At 37.7% G+C, this 15,955-nt stretch overlaps 2 protein-coding genes across 2 annotated transcripts in view; both read left to right on the top strand.

Annotated features, from left to right (window-relative positions):
* Nucleotides 1–14,074, top strand: part of Nipa1 (NIPA magnesium transporter 1) — a 40,351-nt gene extending 26,277 nt beyond the window's left edge. The window contains exons 4-5 of the mRNA XM_027923279.2: nt 4,873–5,033; nt 8,299–14,074. Of these exons, the coding sequence (XP_027779080.1) occupies nt 4,873–5,033; nt 8,299–8,810 (673 nt within the window). The 3' untranslated portion in view covers nt 8,811–14,074. The remainder of the gene's footprint in view (nt 1–4,872; nt 5,034–8,298) is intronic.
* Nipa2 (NIPA magnesium transporter 2) overlaps nt 4,962–15,955 on the top strand; it is a 39,863-nt gene continuing 28,869 nt past the window's right edge. Inside the window, exon 1 of the mRNA XM_071608566.1 lies at nt 4,962–5,033. The gene's annotated coding sequence lies outside the window, so the exon portion shown is untranslated. The remainder of the gene's footprint in view (nt 5,034–15,955) is intronic.

The following is a 15,955-nucleotide window of genomic DNA, read 5'->3' as shown; positions in this document are numbered from 1 at the left end:
TTTCTACATTCATGTATAACCACCATGGGATCCTAATTAGAATAAGATGTACTCCATGTTTGTATAAATATGACAAAATATATCCTGCTGACATGTAAAACTTAAAAAGAACAAATGAAAAAAGAAAAAAAATGAAGGAAAAATGAAGATTATTCTAACAGTAACCGTAAGAAAGTTGGAAAGGCTATATAGCAGACAATATAGACTGTAAAATAAAATTTTTTACTAAAGATAAAAGGGGTATTTTATAGTAACAAGATAGTCAGTGCATCTGGAAAGTAACAACAGTTGTAAAGAAATATACACCTAAAAACAGAATTCCAAATATAGGCAGCAAAACCTATATATGATTACACAACCAGTGTAACTCTCCATATCATGTATGGCCACAAAAATGGGAAATTTTACTCCATGTATGTATGTATTTTGTGTGTATTTTGGTACATTCTATTGTCGTGTATAAGTAAAAAGAACAAAAATAATAATAAAAAGAGCTGGGGATGTGGCTCAGTGGTTAAGTGCTGAGTTAAATCCCCAGTACCACCACTCCTGCGCCCTCAAAGAAAATCAAAACTGAAGTATGGGACATTTCTACCAGATTATATGCAAACGTGACAAATTTTATGCCAACACATTAGATAACTTAATGGACACATTCCTAGAAAAAGACAAACTATTCTGTTTTAAGAAGAAGTAGAAAATCTGAATAATAACATGTAAATAGAATTAGTAATGGAAAAAACTTGCAACAAAAAAGTCAAGGCAGAGACAGTTTCACTGGAGTATTCTATCAGACATTTAAAGAATATCAGTTCTTGGGTTGGTGATATAACTCAGTGACAGAGAGTGGTTGGTTGCCTAGGTATGTGGGAGACTCTGAATTTGATACACACTACAAAATAAGGAGGAGGAGAAGAAAAAGAATACTAACGAAAAAGAATACCAACTCCTTACAAATCCTTCTAAAAATACAAGAGGAGGGAACCTTCCCATCTCACACAGAATCCACTATTTTCCTAGTAACAAAGCCAAAGATATCATAAGAAAACTATTAAACCATTTCTTTTAGGAATATGATGGAGAGGACTTCAACAAAATACTAACCAATTGGATCCAATAATATATGAAAACAATTTCACACCATGACCAAGTGCCATTTATCCCAAGAATGCATTCTTAATGGAAAGACTGGATACTTTCTCCTTAAGACAAAAACAAGACAAACTGTCCACTTTTACAACCTCTGCTCAGCATCGTACTGCATGTTAGAAACAAAGCAATTAGGCAAATAGGTGAATTAAAAGGCATCCAGATTGGAAAGAAAGACATTAAACTGTCTCTGTAAACTGACTCTATTGATAGAGGACATGCTCTTGTATATAGAGAATCCTAAGGAATCTACTAAGAAACTGTTAGAAGTAATGTAAGTTTGGAAAGTGTGCTGGATACAAGATTAATGTATTAATCAGATTAAGAAGTAGAAATCAGTCCTATTTGTATATAGTAGTAGTACTGAGTGAGCCTAAAATGAAATTAAGGAAATAGTTCCATATACAGTAGCACCAAAATTAATTAAATAAGAACAAATTAACAAAAGAATTGCAAAACTGGGGTTTTAGCTCAGTGGTAGAGTGCTTGCCTAACACATGTGAGGCACTGGGTTCGATTCTCAGCACCACATAAAAATAAATAAATAAACGTTTTGTGTCCATCTACAACAAAAAAATTTTTTTTAAAGAATTGTAAAACTCATACTCTGAAGACTGACTATACATTATTTGATGAATTTAAAAACTTCAAAACTTCCTACAAAACTGTAGTAATCAAAAACTGATGCTGGGATAAGGGTAGCATGTAAATTAATAGAATAGGGTGTATTCCAGAAGTACACCCTCACATTTCTAGTCAGTTGATTTTTGCTAGGGGTGCAGTGAGGAAAGAATAATCTTTTAAACAAATGGTACTGAGTCATCGGATATCCACATGCAAATGAGTAGTTGTACTCCTAACTCACTATACAAAAATTAACTGAAAATGGATCAAAGATCTAAATGTAAGAGATAAAACTATAAAACACTTAGAAGAAATGAGTTTAAATCTTTGTGCACAAAAGCATGAGGAACAAAAGAAAGGTAAATTGAATGTCATCAGAATTAAAAACCTTTGTGCTTCAGAGGATGCCATCAAGAAAGTCAGTGGAATAAGATGGTTTGGTCCAGACTCAGCCTGCCTCCCTTCTTTCTTCTCCCCACTGTCCTGGTCTCCCCATCCTCCAGGCCAGTTCCAGGCTGGGTTCTTACTCTGTGACCCTCATACTGCTCTAGTTTCCATTTTTCTGGGCAGCTGCATGGGCCACTCAGTGTAACATCTAGTCACGTATTCTCAAGTCTTTCTTTTTTCTTTTTTTTCCCAGTGATGTTGCTTACTTCCCCAGTTGCACTCTTGGGGTTACTTCAGGATAGAGCTGTCTAGGGACAGGAGCACAGGTGGTATAAGGCAGAAGATGGGAGCTTTGGCCCTATGAGTGTGTCGTCACCATGATTTCACATCTTGGTGCTGGGGCTCAGAAAATGATACCCTAAAGTGTGAATACTTTGGCACGCTGAGCTGGAGAAATAGCCTCAGACCTAAGATCTCACTCATCGATTCCCCACAATTGCCATCCCACCCCTTAGTCTCTCAGTCCCTGTTCATCCTCTTTCTTTCCCAGAGAACAGGGAGATGCTTTCTCAGAAGTTCACTTATCTGACAGAGGACTTTTTTGGAAAAGAAAATGCAGTTGTCTTAAACCCCTTCTCCAGGTATCTCATCAGATATCCAGAAGACATGAGCACTGGAGAAGAGGAGAGGAGAGTCTGAAAGTTGTCATCAAGCCCAGACACATTTTTCATCTATTCTTCTAAGGGCTGCTGAAGAGATTATCTGAGAGACTTTATCTACATAAGACAACTTGTATTTGCAGTGAAGTTCTATCCCTCAACTTCCTATAACTTTGCTACCTCTGCCAAGCCATTGTCTGTTCTTTAGGCTTATTCATTTACTCTAAAATTTATTTACTACCCCTCCAAAATTGCCAACAGTCACCTCTGCCCATTTCCCTCTCCTCTATGAAGAGGGTGTTTAGCTCCAAACATCTGTCATTTCTTTGAGTTTCATATTTGTGTGGATTCTTTGTTTATGCACTTAATGTTAGTCAGCTTTTTCATTTCTGTGACAAAATACCTGAGATAACCCCCTTAAGAGGAAGAGTTTATTTTGGTTCACAGTCTCGGGTTTTAGTTTGTAGTGGCTGGTGTCATTATTTTGGGGCCTGTGGAAAGGCAGTACATCATGGTAGAAGCATGGGGCAGAAGAAGTTGCTCACATTATGGTGGCCAGAGTCCCAATATCCCCTTCAAGAGCATGCCCTCAGTGACCTAACTTCTTTCCACTAGGCCGAGCACCACAGGCTGGGCACCAAGCCTTCAATATGTGGACTTTTGGGGGACATTTAAAATCCAAACCATAAATTTACATGTTTTTTTGCTATTAAACTATTTTCAGATCATTTCAGAGAATCTTGGAGGGCATAAGAGAAATTTCTTCTACCCTTCCATTAGTTTTTGTGGCCTTACATTCAGTGCTGATCCTTTCTGAACCTATTTCCTTATCTGTAAAATAATGATGAAAAAAAAATAATCCAGTGCATTCATGAACCTGGTGTGTCATTTGCTTGGATGCTCATGTTCCCCAAGAGTCTTAGCCTAGTCACCAGCAGTGTAAGAAAGACCAGTAAGTACTGTGACTTACTGAAAGCCCAGGTTTTCCTTCAGAGAGAAACAAGAAACAAGATACACATTATAGGCTTGAAGGTTATAGATGTTTCACAAATTTATACTCTTTTTTTTTTTTTTTTTGCTTTAAAAGAGTAATATGGGGGCTGGGGTTGTGGCTCAGTCGTAGAGTGCTCACCTAGCATGCTTGAGGCACTGAGTTCTATCCTCAGCCCCACATAAATGTAAAATAAAGATATTGTGTCCACTTAAAACTAAAAAATAAATATTAAAAAAAAAGAGTACTATGGGGCTAGAGTTGTGGCTCAGTGGTAGAGTGCTCACCTAGCACTCATGAGGCACTGGGTTCCATCCTCAACACCACATAAAAATAAAGTAAAGCATTCACCTATACCTAAAAACATTTTTTTAAAAAAGTAATATCATGTTTTTAAAATTTCAAGAATTAGAGAAAAATAATCACCCATGCTCCTATAATATTGTGATTCTTGTTAGCAATTTTAATAGTTCTTTTCTGTTATGTGCATTTTTCACTTAAGTGAATGTAAGTTTTTTTTTTTTAATCATACATTACTTGTATATTTTGACAATTTTGTGACCTACTTTTCCACTTGGTTGGTTTTTTTTCCTATTGTTTACTTTTATAAATAAGGAAATAATATTTTTTTGTTTTGGGCCATTTATTAAACTTCCTTTTCTATTCTGATATATTTTATATCTACTGGGATTCTAATATATAATGGTAAGCTTTAAGATGCCATTAACTGTATACTGACTATGCATGAAAATTCAATTTTTGTTGAAATAACAGCTTTAATAATTTCTTAAAGTAGGGATTTATTATTGCTCCTTTTTTTTCTATTTTTATAAACTAAATGATGGACTGGAAGTCATTTAATGGTAAAACATGTGCTTAGCCTTTGCAAGACTCTGGTTTCAATCCCCAAAATCTGAACCAAAAACAAACTAAATGAAAAATAAAAATATGGCTATAAAGAAAAATGTGGGTTTTCTAGATAAAAAGCATCGGCACCTACTAAAAAAAGGTTGGATAATGTGATTTATTTAAACAGTAATGACTTCTTTTATTTAATCAAAGGTCCATTTTAGCTTCTTATCTTCTGAAGGAAAAACTCAACATCCTGGGCAAGTTGGGGTGTCTGCTGAGCTGTGCAGGTTCTGTCGTGCTGATTATCCACTCCCCAAAGTCTGAGAGTGTGACTACGCAGGCTGAGCTGGAGGAGAAGCTGACGAATCCAGGTAACTCCTTCCTTGCAGCCAAGAGCAAGAGTGTTTGCCCAAGAAGTTCACACTTCCTAAGCCATGGCTGCAGTCTGGCAACTTCCCCGTGGTGTAGGCCAAACCTGTATCCACCCTAATTGGTCCACAGATTTGCATTCTTTGTGCTTCACGTACATGTGTATCACTTGGCTGTGTGTACGAGCCAGTCACAGCTGTGCAGCCTCCCTGAGCCTAGCTGGCCATGGTATGTGTGCACAGGTCACTCCCAGACCACCTGGTAGACCCATTCAGCATAATGACAAGCCAGTGCCTTATCTCAGCCCTCATCCCTGTAGGGGCTTCCTCTGCAACCTGGGTGCAACCAGAGCCATGAGTGGCTCCTCCTGACCTCTGGGTATCTCTCTCTTCCTCCACTGTCCCTCCTCCACACCCCTGCCCTCAGATCCCTGACTGGGTTAGGTGCATCTTTTCATGCATTGTTCCTTCTGTGGGTCAGCTAGTCTTGCCCCCTCCCTGAACTTTTGTCCCAATGGCAGCAGCCAGCATCTGCCAACTCTGTTCTGTCCCCACTCAGTGCTTCTCTCTGATGTGCAGCACTGGGAGCAGAGACCCCAGTTGTGTGTGCATATATTTGTGTTTGATATATAATAATTTCTAATTTTTTGTCAAATAAAAAACATTACATAAACACACCTGCCTTAAGTACAGATTACTTCTAAATTACTTCCAGTAGACTGTCTTGTGCTGCTTACCAACAATTTTAGACAGGTGGTGGCACAAAATTGCCTTCACACAGATGCCTCCAGGCCACAAAATGTGGGAACCCCTCTTTTGTAGCTTTCAATTAGAAGTGATGAAAGTAGCAACAAAAACATTTGTGAAAATTGAAAATGGGGGCTGGGGTTGTGGCTCAACAGTAAAGCACTCACCTAGCACGTGTGAGGCCCTGGGTTCAATCCTCAGCACCACATAAAAATAAATAAATAAAACAAAGATATTGTTTTATTTATTTTTTATTAATTTGTAGAACATACCCAATGGCTACTTACTTTTTGATACATGTGTCCAACTACAACTAAAAAATAGACATTTAAAAAAAATTGAAAAAGGGATCCATAGTGAAATTAGCCAAGTCTGTGTCTCCTTATGGAGTGTGGAGACTCTTACCATTGTGATATTCATTTATTTCCATAAAAGCCATAATATTTTGATACTGTAAGATATAAAAGTACAAAGATGAAGGGAGGAAAAGACCAGAGAAAGATTACAGAAGTAAATGTGAGTGTCCTGAAGGCTTTTGTTATTGGTGGTGGTGGTGGTGGTGGTACTAGGGATTGGATTCAGTGGTAAAAAGATGCTTTACCACTGAGCTATATCCCCAGCCCTTTTTATTTTGAGATAGGGTATTGGTCAGTTGCTGAGACTATATTTGAACCTGGAATTCTCTTGCCTGAACCTCCTTTGTAGTTGTGAGTTTAGTTGTGAACATACCCAATGGCTACTGACTTTTTGATAAATGTGAATAATGCCAAAATATATCAGATCCTAACTTATTTACATGTTTGGAATTTATATGTACAGTTGTAAATTATATATAATATGTCACAATAAAAATTAGGTATGAAGATACAATGATAGCAAAAATTTTTTCTTTTTAATGTGAAATAATCTAAAATATAAAATGGTATTATTCTGGGCACTTATTACCTTATAGATTTTCTAATATTTTTTTCTAAAGGTAAAAATACAGGATGAATTTTTGCCTCAGAAGAAATTTAAATTATCACTTATATTTTATATAAGAGATATGTGCTCTGTCATATTCAAAGAGGGTAGAAGTGAGGGAAATGTAGTGGAATGTTTTCCAAAGAGAAAATATCAGGACTGGGGTGTAGCTCAGTGTTAGAGCATGTACTTAGTGTGTGAGACCCTGGGTTTAATTCACAGCACCACTAAAAAAACAAACAGATAAATATAAAGAGTGAATATTGTGAGGCATGCATTCTCAGTGATGGTAATATCACCCTCAGCTGTATAATAAATCAATGATACAGATATTTCATAGTGGTGAGCAAATGGGAGAAAGGTATAAAGTGGTTCCTAATATGGGTGATAATGAAATAAATGCTTGAGAAACACAGATGTGAAGAAAGAGCCACAAGGCTGAAGGGCATCTGGTGCCTGCTCTAACCTTAAAAAAATAAGAGGTGATGATCACACGAAAATAGGTTTTCCTGGCCATGCATTTTTATTTCTGCATAGCCCAGTTTGCACACATAGCTGCTGAGGCTTGTCGTTCAGCATCCCCTCTGGCTGCTCGTGTGCTCAGTCCTGCCCTCTCAACTGAGTTTGCTACTGTTCCCCTTTTCTTCCTGCCCCTCTGCACCACTTCCTCCTTGGCCACCACTCCTGCCATCTCAGCTGTCTTGATACCTGGGACCTATCTGAAATGTTGTCTGAACTTGTCCTTCCCAGCATCAAAGCCCTTTGCATTCCCTCTTGCCCAGACTTCTCCATGTTTATGCCCTGCTGCTTTCCTGACACTGTGCCTGCCCACTTGCATATATTTAAGTTGCTTCCAAACATGTAAATAAGTTAGGGTTCCCCTAGACCTGCCCGAAGTTGGGCAGTATTTTCTTTTTGCATGAGCCTAACTGTGCCTTTCCTAATTTGTAGCTGAGACTTCCAGGCTGCTTTTATCTGACCTTCCAGTGTCCCTTCTCTGGAGAGTCTCCCTCTGTAGGCCCCCCAAGAGCAGGTCTTCATAGTTCACCCATGAGGGGCAAAGCTCCCAATGCCTGTCTTTTGGGTTGCATGTTCACACTTGTTGATTTGTCTCCCTATCTGGTCTAGTTTGCATGTCCAGGCAGTTTCCAGCCCTGTGAGGGACAACTTGGGAATTAAATTCATGCAAAATATAACCTCCTATACACATAATTTTAAAGCAATCAGTATAATGCCTTAACTGAATATAAAGGAAAAGTAGCAGGATGCTACTTTGCAAAATGCAAATGCTTAGGTACATCTGTACAAGGCATACTGAACCCAGCCAACCCTGCACCATGCCAGGCATCAAACCTAGGGCCTTTTACATGCCACTCAAGTGCTGAGCTACATCCCCAGCCCCTATGAATGTTTTAATGGTAAACATAATGATGAGGAAAATGCACTTGCACAGTAGAGGGGTGGCTAGTGGGAGCACAGGCACTGCCTCAGCTTTGTCTCCTTGGGTAGTCACTGACTGGGGGACTGCCCAGGTCAATGTGTGCCATCTGTCTTGCAGTCTTTGTGGGCTACCTGTGCATCGTGCTGCTCATGTTGCTGCTGCTCATCTTTTGGATTGCCCCAGCCCATGGGCCCACCAACATCATGGTCTACATCAGCATCTGCTCCTTGCTGGGGAGTTTCACCGTGCCTTCCACCAAGGGCATTGGGCTGGCAGCCCAAGACATCTTGCACAACAACCCATCTAGTCAGAGAGCCCTGTGCTTGTGCCTGGTGCTCCTGGCTGTGCTGGGCTGCAGCATCATCGTCCAATTCAGGTACATCAACAAGGCTCTGGAGTGCTTCGACTCCTCCGTGTTCGGGGCCATCTACTATGTGGTGTTCACCACACTTGTCCTGCTGGCTTCAGCCATCCTCTTCCGGGAGTGGAGCAACGTGGGTCTGGTGGACTTCTTGGGCATGGCCTGTGGATTCACGACGGTCTCCGTGGGGATTGTCCTCATACAGGTGTTCAAAGAGTTCAATTTCAATCTTGGGGAAATGAACAAATCCAATATGAAAACAGACTAGGATGCAACCAGGGGTTGGGGGCTTGAGGAACAGGCCTCAAAGGTGGTCTCTGGTCCTGATTGGATGTGAAGTAGAAGAGACCCTCAATCCCTGATGTGAGAGTTGCCTGTGTACTAATGGGTGGTCGAGTGGACAGTGGGGAGCCTGGCTCAGCAGCAGAGCAGGGGCCCAGCCCTCTGTAGCCTGATGCTCCCAGTGGTTGCCTGGGCATCATCTCTCTCTGATGAGACGAATCTCATTTTCATTTCCATTAACCTGGAAGCTTTCATGACTACTCTTTCCTTTTAAAACATTTTAACATGATTTAATGAGTAAATAAAGATGGGCTCTTTCTGGTTAGTCTTTGCAGGAGAGCAGATGTTCTTAATTAGAAGATTACTCTGGAAATGAGAAAAATTCTTGTCTTGAAATCTGGCTCTGTACAGTAAATGTGACTGTTGTTGTGTTAGTTTGCATTGAGCATGTATAACATTCAGGTACCTCATTCACATAAGAGGTATATACATTGAATTGTTTTTAATTCTCTAACAAATAGGCTCTCTCCTGCACCCACCCAAGACATTTTAATAGCAAATAGAGAGAGAACAGTTAATGAATGTGATGCAGTGTTCCATTGGCAGGATGACCTTTCAATAGCTCAAATCAATTTCAGTGCCTTTATCACTTGAATTATTCACTTAATTTGACTATTACTGTATATTCTCTTAAATTAGAATAATGCCACTTCCTTGGTTATACCTTAACATTTCAATGTTCAAATTATAAATAATTGTAAAGCAATTAGAAATAATTGTGTATTCATTGGAGGAGAGTCAAAACTAAAGGCACATGAGCAGATTGACCCACTTAGCATGTAGTTATTGTCCAAGTAAAGACAATTGATTAAGTAGCATGAGGTATTTTATTTGCATTCAACCTATGTAATTGGGATCCAGTATCAAATATATACACATTCTCTTTCAGCAAGCATTTGTGGCCATCCAGAAGAAATAAACTATTTAACTTTAATAAGGCTATTAAAGGAGAAAAAATTGTTTAATAGCACATATGTAGAACCCTTTTTAATACAGAACCAAGTTGGAACACACATAGTTTCAAAGGAGTTTCTAACAAAGATGGAAACAGTTTGACCTTCTTGTTTCAGATGTAGAACATTCTTGAGTTCCTCACCCAGTATCTCACTAAATTTCCTGAGTGAGCACGAGGCTCTGGATTTGATTCCCAGTGCCAGAAACAAAACAAAACAATTCTTAAATGTAAAATGGCAATTAATTATGCCAACATTTGGATAAAAGAGATCTTTCTTCTGTCCATAACAACCTTCCATGTGTATTAGACTGGAGCAAAACACAAAGTGATGCAAAAATTTCATCACTATATTGTATGATTCACATGCAGTGTTTTATCTGAATAGGGAACTATGCTAAATTGAAAGGTGGGCTTGGGTAAAGTAGATTAGGTGAAATAGAACTTGAAATTTAATAATATCCAACTATAGTTACTTTAAAAAGGTGTTTTTTTCCAGGCAAAAAGAACATTTCTGAAGTAAAAATCCAAAGAATACCTCCCTAAAGTTTTGAACAGAGACCAAATAAAATGAGACTAGTTTAACATGAAGCAAAAATATACCTTTATGAATTAAAAGTACATGTGATGATCCTGGTTTGTCAGTGATTTGTGAAGAGCAGCAACAAAATAATTTCAAAAAATTTAAAAATCTTATTAACTGGTAGTTAATAAATATTCCAAATGTCCATTCCTCTTTCATCAGCTCTTTAAGGTTATTTTTTTAACACTGGCATTTTTAGAAATATTACCCTTCATTTATTGAACTAAAAGTTGCAGTAATTTTGGCACAAAAGTAATTTTCTAGTTAAGGAGATGTTTGGGAAAGAATTAACACATAATTATTCAAGAATATAAGAAAGTTCATAATTTTAAAATTATGTTTTGCTACAACTTACATGTGAAGCTTATTTAAATGCCTCTATTGGTGTACCTTTCTATATTTTAATCCACAATTATCCCATGGATATTCAGAGTTGTGAATTTCTGGATGATATTCCCTATAATTTTTTTTTAGACTCAAACAAAAATCTCACAGTATTAATAGCTCTTCTGAAGGTGACTGGTCCTGGAACAGAATCTCCCAGATTTATATATATTTAGTAGATTGCTTTAGCAGGATACATAGCTTTTGTTCCAGTAAACAAAGTTCATGTCATTCATTGTTTTTCATATGTGTGACAGTAGCCTCTGAGTAATTGACATGACCAGGGTCTGATGTTCTAAATTTAACATGAAGCACATAAATTCAAATTTCTACTATCATTCCACAAATTTGCTTTTTTCATAATTAACTTGGAAATACAAAGAAAAAAAGGACCCCAAATTGAGAGTTTCAGGGGAGATCCTAATATGGAAATGGATCCCTTATAGGTCTTTCCCAAAGTAAAGCCTGTGAAACATTTTCATTATGATGTTATTCTTTGATTTATCTCTGATAAAACCAAGAGAAATATCTACTGTATATTTATTTTCAAGTTTTTTTTAATCAAAGGTTTTTGATTACAATTTTCAGAATTATTCTTGATAGATACTTAAATAGGCTATTCTCTCCTACTTGGACAATGCCTTGTTTTCTCACGTGAATTCTATTCTGCTTATTGACCAAGTATAGAACCAATTTAGGATTCTTAACATAAACCTAGCCCAAGGATACCATCCTAGCATTTTGCAATCTGCATAACCACTGCATTTCTGTGAGGCCCATGCTAGGACCTTTGGGGAGGAATCTGGTTTTCTGGTGGCTTTGCTTATCACTCAGACTGTCATTTCATATTAGAATGTTAATATAATACACTTTGCTGCTCTTTGTTGAGCAGTAAGAAATATTGTTTTAATTCCTACTTCTTAAGCCAATTTGTTATACTCAGTTTATTCCCAGAAGTTAATTCCAGCAGTAATATGTTGACCTTTGTTATTGTTCTTTGGGTTTTACATTTCTTTTCTGATAGAAGAAAACACTATTCAAATGGGTAGTTACTGCTCCTCTTCCTTCTTCCTAGACAGCTCAGCTCCTGGTAAATACTATGCTCAACTTTTAGAGGCCAGTTTCTAGACTTCTGTAAAGCACTCAGATGCAGTGTCTCCCAGGTGTGGACGAACACTCAGTCAACAGAAATAGGTATTGATGAGTACAGACCACTGCCCTGCTGCATTTTTTTTTTTTTTTCCACAGTGCTGGGGAATGAACCCAGGGTCTGGCACATAGCAGACAAGTGCTCTACCTCTGGCTACATCCCCAGCCCCTGCTATATAATTCTTGGAGGAGATAATACCTTTATCTCTTTCCCAAGCTGCTCCAGTAATCCATAAGAGCAGAGAGGATGCTCCAATGGCTCACAGAACCATGTCCGTAGCTCTTTTCTGATGCCTACTAAGTCCAGGTTAGGGTTCCCAGTAAGACACTAGAAAGAGAATGCTTCATGACTGTGGATTAGCTTCTGTGGTCTGAAGGAGTTATCTTTCTCAGAGTGTTTGACACCAAGGACATTGTTCACTCATCAAGCAGGATTGGATGGAATGTTGGTGTTCCGTCTTCTCAGGGACCAAAAATGTATCATCATCTTTTTAGTGTTGACCTTCCTACCAATGACACCTCTGTTCATTTTCTGTATGTCTTACTCATATTCATAGCTAGATTCTGTTAACTTCAGTTAACAAGAGAAAAGACCAATTTGCATACCAGTCATTCCACAAGCCAATTTATCATATAAAATACCTCAATTTTTTGTATTCCTCATTTCCACTCCACAATTGTTACTGGTGATGAATTTTAAGGGTCTGTCCTTTAGCTCATAGGTGATTTTTCACATCTGGCCAGATTCTTATACCTCCATGTATACTTGAAAAGATTAAGAATTATAGGAACAGGCATGAGAATTTGGCCTAATACCACTGCTCGTTTTTTTTTTTCATACACATTTCTCATATGCTATCAAATGCAACAAAACAATTCTATTTTAAGAGAATGTAACTTCTGTTACATCAAAATACATTGTCTAGTTTAAAAAGTTGATATTCAGTAGAACAATGATCATGTAAATAAACATCTATTTCAAATGTACCCAAAGCAATTAAAAAGCAGAGTCTAAGGCCCAGAGAGCCAGGGAGAAGGATTTATTTCTTCTTTTCTCTAATTTTCCCTGAATTGTGCAAATATAGGTGAGTTGCTTAACCTTTCTGTGCCTCAGTTTTTCTACCTCCAAAGGGGTGGGATGGTTCTCCAAATTGATTGTACCTAAAATGCTAGCACTTTTAGTAGTGTTCTGATGGTCTCAGATGAGAGCACCATTCTCAGAACTGCTCTGGAAATGACATGGTAGATAGAACTCAGTTTGCATTGACCATGGAGTCTGCTCAGGATGGTGCTGTAGAGAATGTAGCTCCAAGCACCAAGCAAGTAAAGGAAACACTGGGTGTAAAGTTTGCATGATTCTGTAAAGCTTTAATTTTCCTTTTTTTTAAGGAAGGATTTTATATATTCTATTGTAAAATATGGAAATTAAACAAGGACTTTTAAAACTGCACTGAAAGCTTACATTCTGATGGGGTAATGAGCTCCTCTGATGTTTGGCTTAGGCTGTGTTCTACAGAAGGTTTAATGATCTGTGTGACCAATCGATTCTGTTGCATTGAATTTGTTAGGAATAATGCTAAACTTTCTGCTTTCAAGCAGCTCAACCCTGATGATCAACTATTTGATACCAGGCGAATGTCAGGAGCTCCCCAACCACTAGTGCCAAAAGGTCACATTGAAAACTCAGAGTGTTTCTTTTATTTGTCAGAAATATTAATTTGCCCCTCCACCTCGTCGGTATTTTTGCACTTTACAAGGTTTAAGAGTGTTGATTTTCATAGCATTCCTGAGTGTTCTTGGCTTTTTGAAGTATAACTATTATTTCCTTATAAAATGTAATATAATCATGAAAGGAGGAAGAAGTCAAGATTTTAAAAAATGTCAAATGTTGATTGGTTGCATTCGAGTTTTTCCATGTAAATGTATCAGGGGAGCTTCCAATTAGCATACATACATACACACATTTATCAATGACTAAGATTTGCTTATGTTTTGCTTTATAGAAATAGTCATAGCATGTTGTTATTGCCTTATGTAAATAAAAAGGCTATTTATTAAGTTTTCCAATAATATTTATTAATCTGTATGTGTTTTAAAATAAAATAACTTCTTTCTAGTGGAATACTTGTTGATTTTTCCCTTTGCTCGGAATTCTTGTGTAGTCTCAGGTTCCAAATCATCCCAGATCCTCACATTTTTCCTATTATGTCTGCTTGTGCATCTATCTGTCTTGGTGCAAATCCATATATGGAGGACATATCTTCTGATTGAATTAAATGATAGTACTATAGAAAACCAGCTCTATTTAAAAAAATGTTTTTTAGTTGTAGTGGGACACAGTGCCTTTATTTTATTTATTTATTTTTATGTGGTGCTTTTATTTATTTTTATGCGCCTCGCTCAACTCTACTGCTGAGCCACAACCCCATCCCCATCAGCTCTATTTTAATATGGCTTTTTTTTTGGGGGGGGGTACTAGGGATTGAACTCAGGGACAATCTCCTACTGAGCTATATCCCTAGCCTTTTTCATTTTTTTGAGACAGGGTCTCAGTAAGTTGCCCAAGCTGGCCTTGAACTTGTGATCTTCCTGCCTTAGCCCCCCAAGTAGCTGGGATTACAGGTATGTGCTACCACATCCAAATCTTTTACACATTTTTGAGTTGTGTAACACGTCATTTTATATTTTAAGTCCATAAAAAATTAAAGAGTCATAACTTTAGTTCTCTGAACATCATCAGAAATCTTGTCATTAACCTTTTCTAGTGTCCAATAATTTTGTTTTTGGTACCAGGATCAAACCCAGATCCTTACACATGCTAAACACACACTTTTCCACTGAGTTATAACCCTAACCTCAGTTATTTTATTAAATGAGAAAAAATAATTTGAGTAAAGACTTTTTTCCTTATGCTCTATCAAAAAATATATTTATTTATTTGTTTGTTTGCTTATTTATTTATTTATTTATTTATACATACATACATACCAGGGATTGAACACAGGGGCATTTAACCACTGGCTAAGCCATATTCCCAGCCATTTTCTATGTTTTATTTAGAAACAGTGTCTTGCTGAGTTGCTTAGAGCCTGGCTAAATTGCTGAGGCTGAATTTGAACTTGCCATCCTTCAGCCTCAGCCTCCCAAGCTACTGGGATTACAGGCATGCACCACTGTGCCTAGCAAAGATTTATTTTAATTACACACATTTTGATCAAAGTACACTTCTACCGAAATCAGGAATGTTTGTATGTCTAATTATTTCCAGACTGCTTTTGGCAGCTGTGAAATGTGTGGATGGCAAATTCTGCAGCCCTATTTGATTACTACTAAGGAACTTTTAGTTCTAGCTGCCAGCTAGGCACAATAGTTAAGTGTGAGCTGGATATCTAGTTCTGAGGAGCACAGAAAACCAAGCCATTCTTACCTTCCTGGCACCTTGTTAGGGTTCCTCTATTGCTGTCATGTCCCTGTCTGATAACCCTTAAGTGTGATGCTGTTGGCATATTTGTTGTAGTATTAATCACACTTATTTATATACCATTATAATAATTAATTTTGGGGGTGTACTGAGGAGGAAACCCAGGGCCTTGCACATGCTAGGCAAGCACTCTACTACTGAGCTACACTCACAGACCTATTATTTTGAACTTCACATGATATGTAGTTTCTAAAAGGTTTTAAGTTGGAGAGGTGGTGGTATAGTCAAGAAACAGTTGTATAATATCTAAGTACTTCTATATCGCTTAGCATTTCAGAGGAGAGAGAGATTAATTTCAGCTGAGGATATTAGCATTGGGAGTAAAACTGGACTGGGTGAGCAGGATGGGGGAGGTGCAAGGCAAGAAACACAATCAATCTGAATAAAATAACTGATATGATGGAAGAAAGGTTAAACTAGGTTGCCTATGAAATTGCATCTTTTTATATTTGGTGAAGATGCCTGGGGGACTTGGTATGTTCTCCTCCTACTGAATTTAGAATAATCACTCTAGTTTTGTGT

This window comes from Marmota flaviventris, chromosome 2 (genome assembly GCF_047511675.1).
Source record: "Marmota flaviventris isolate mMarFla1 chromosome 2, mMarFla1.hap1, whole genome shotgun sequence".
In the NCBI taxonomy this organism is placed as follows: domain Eukaryota; kingdom Metazoa; phylum Chordata; class Mammalia; order Rodentia; family Sciuridae; genus Marmota; species Marmota flaviventris.
This window is presented reverse-complemented; position numbering and strand designations above follow the sequence as displayed.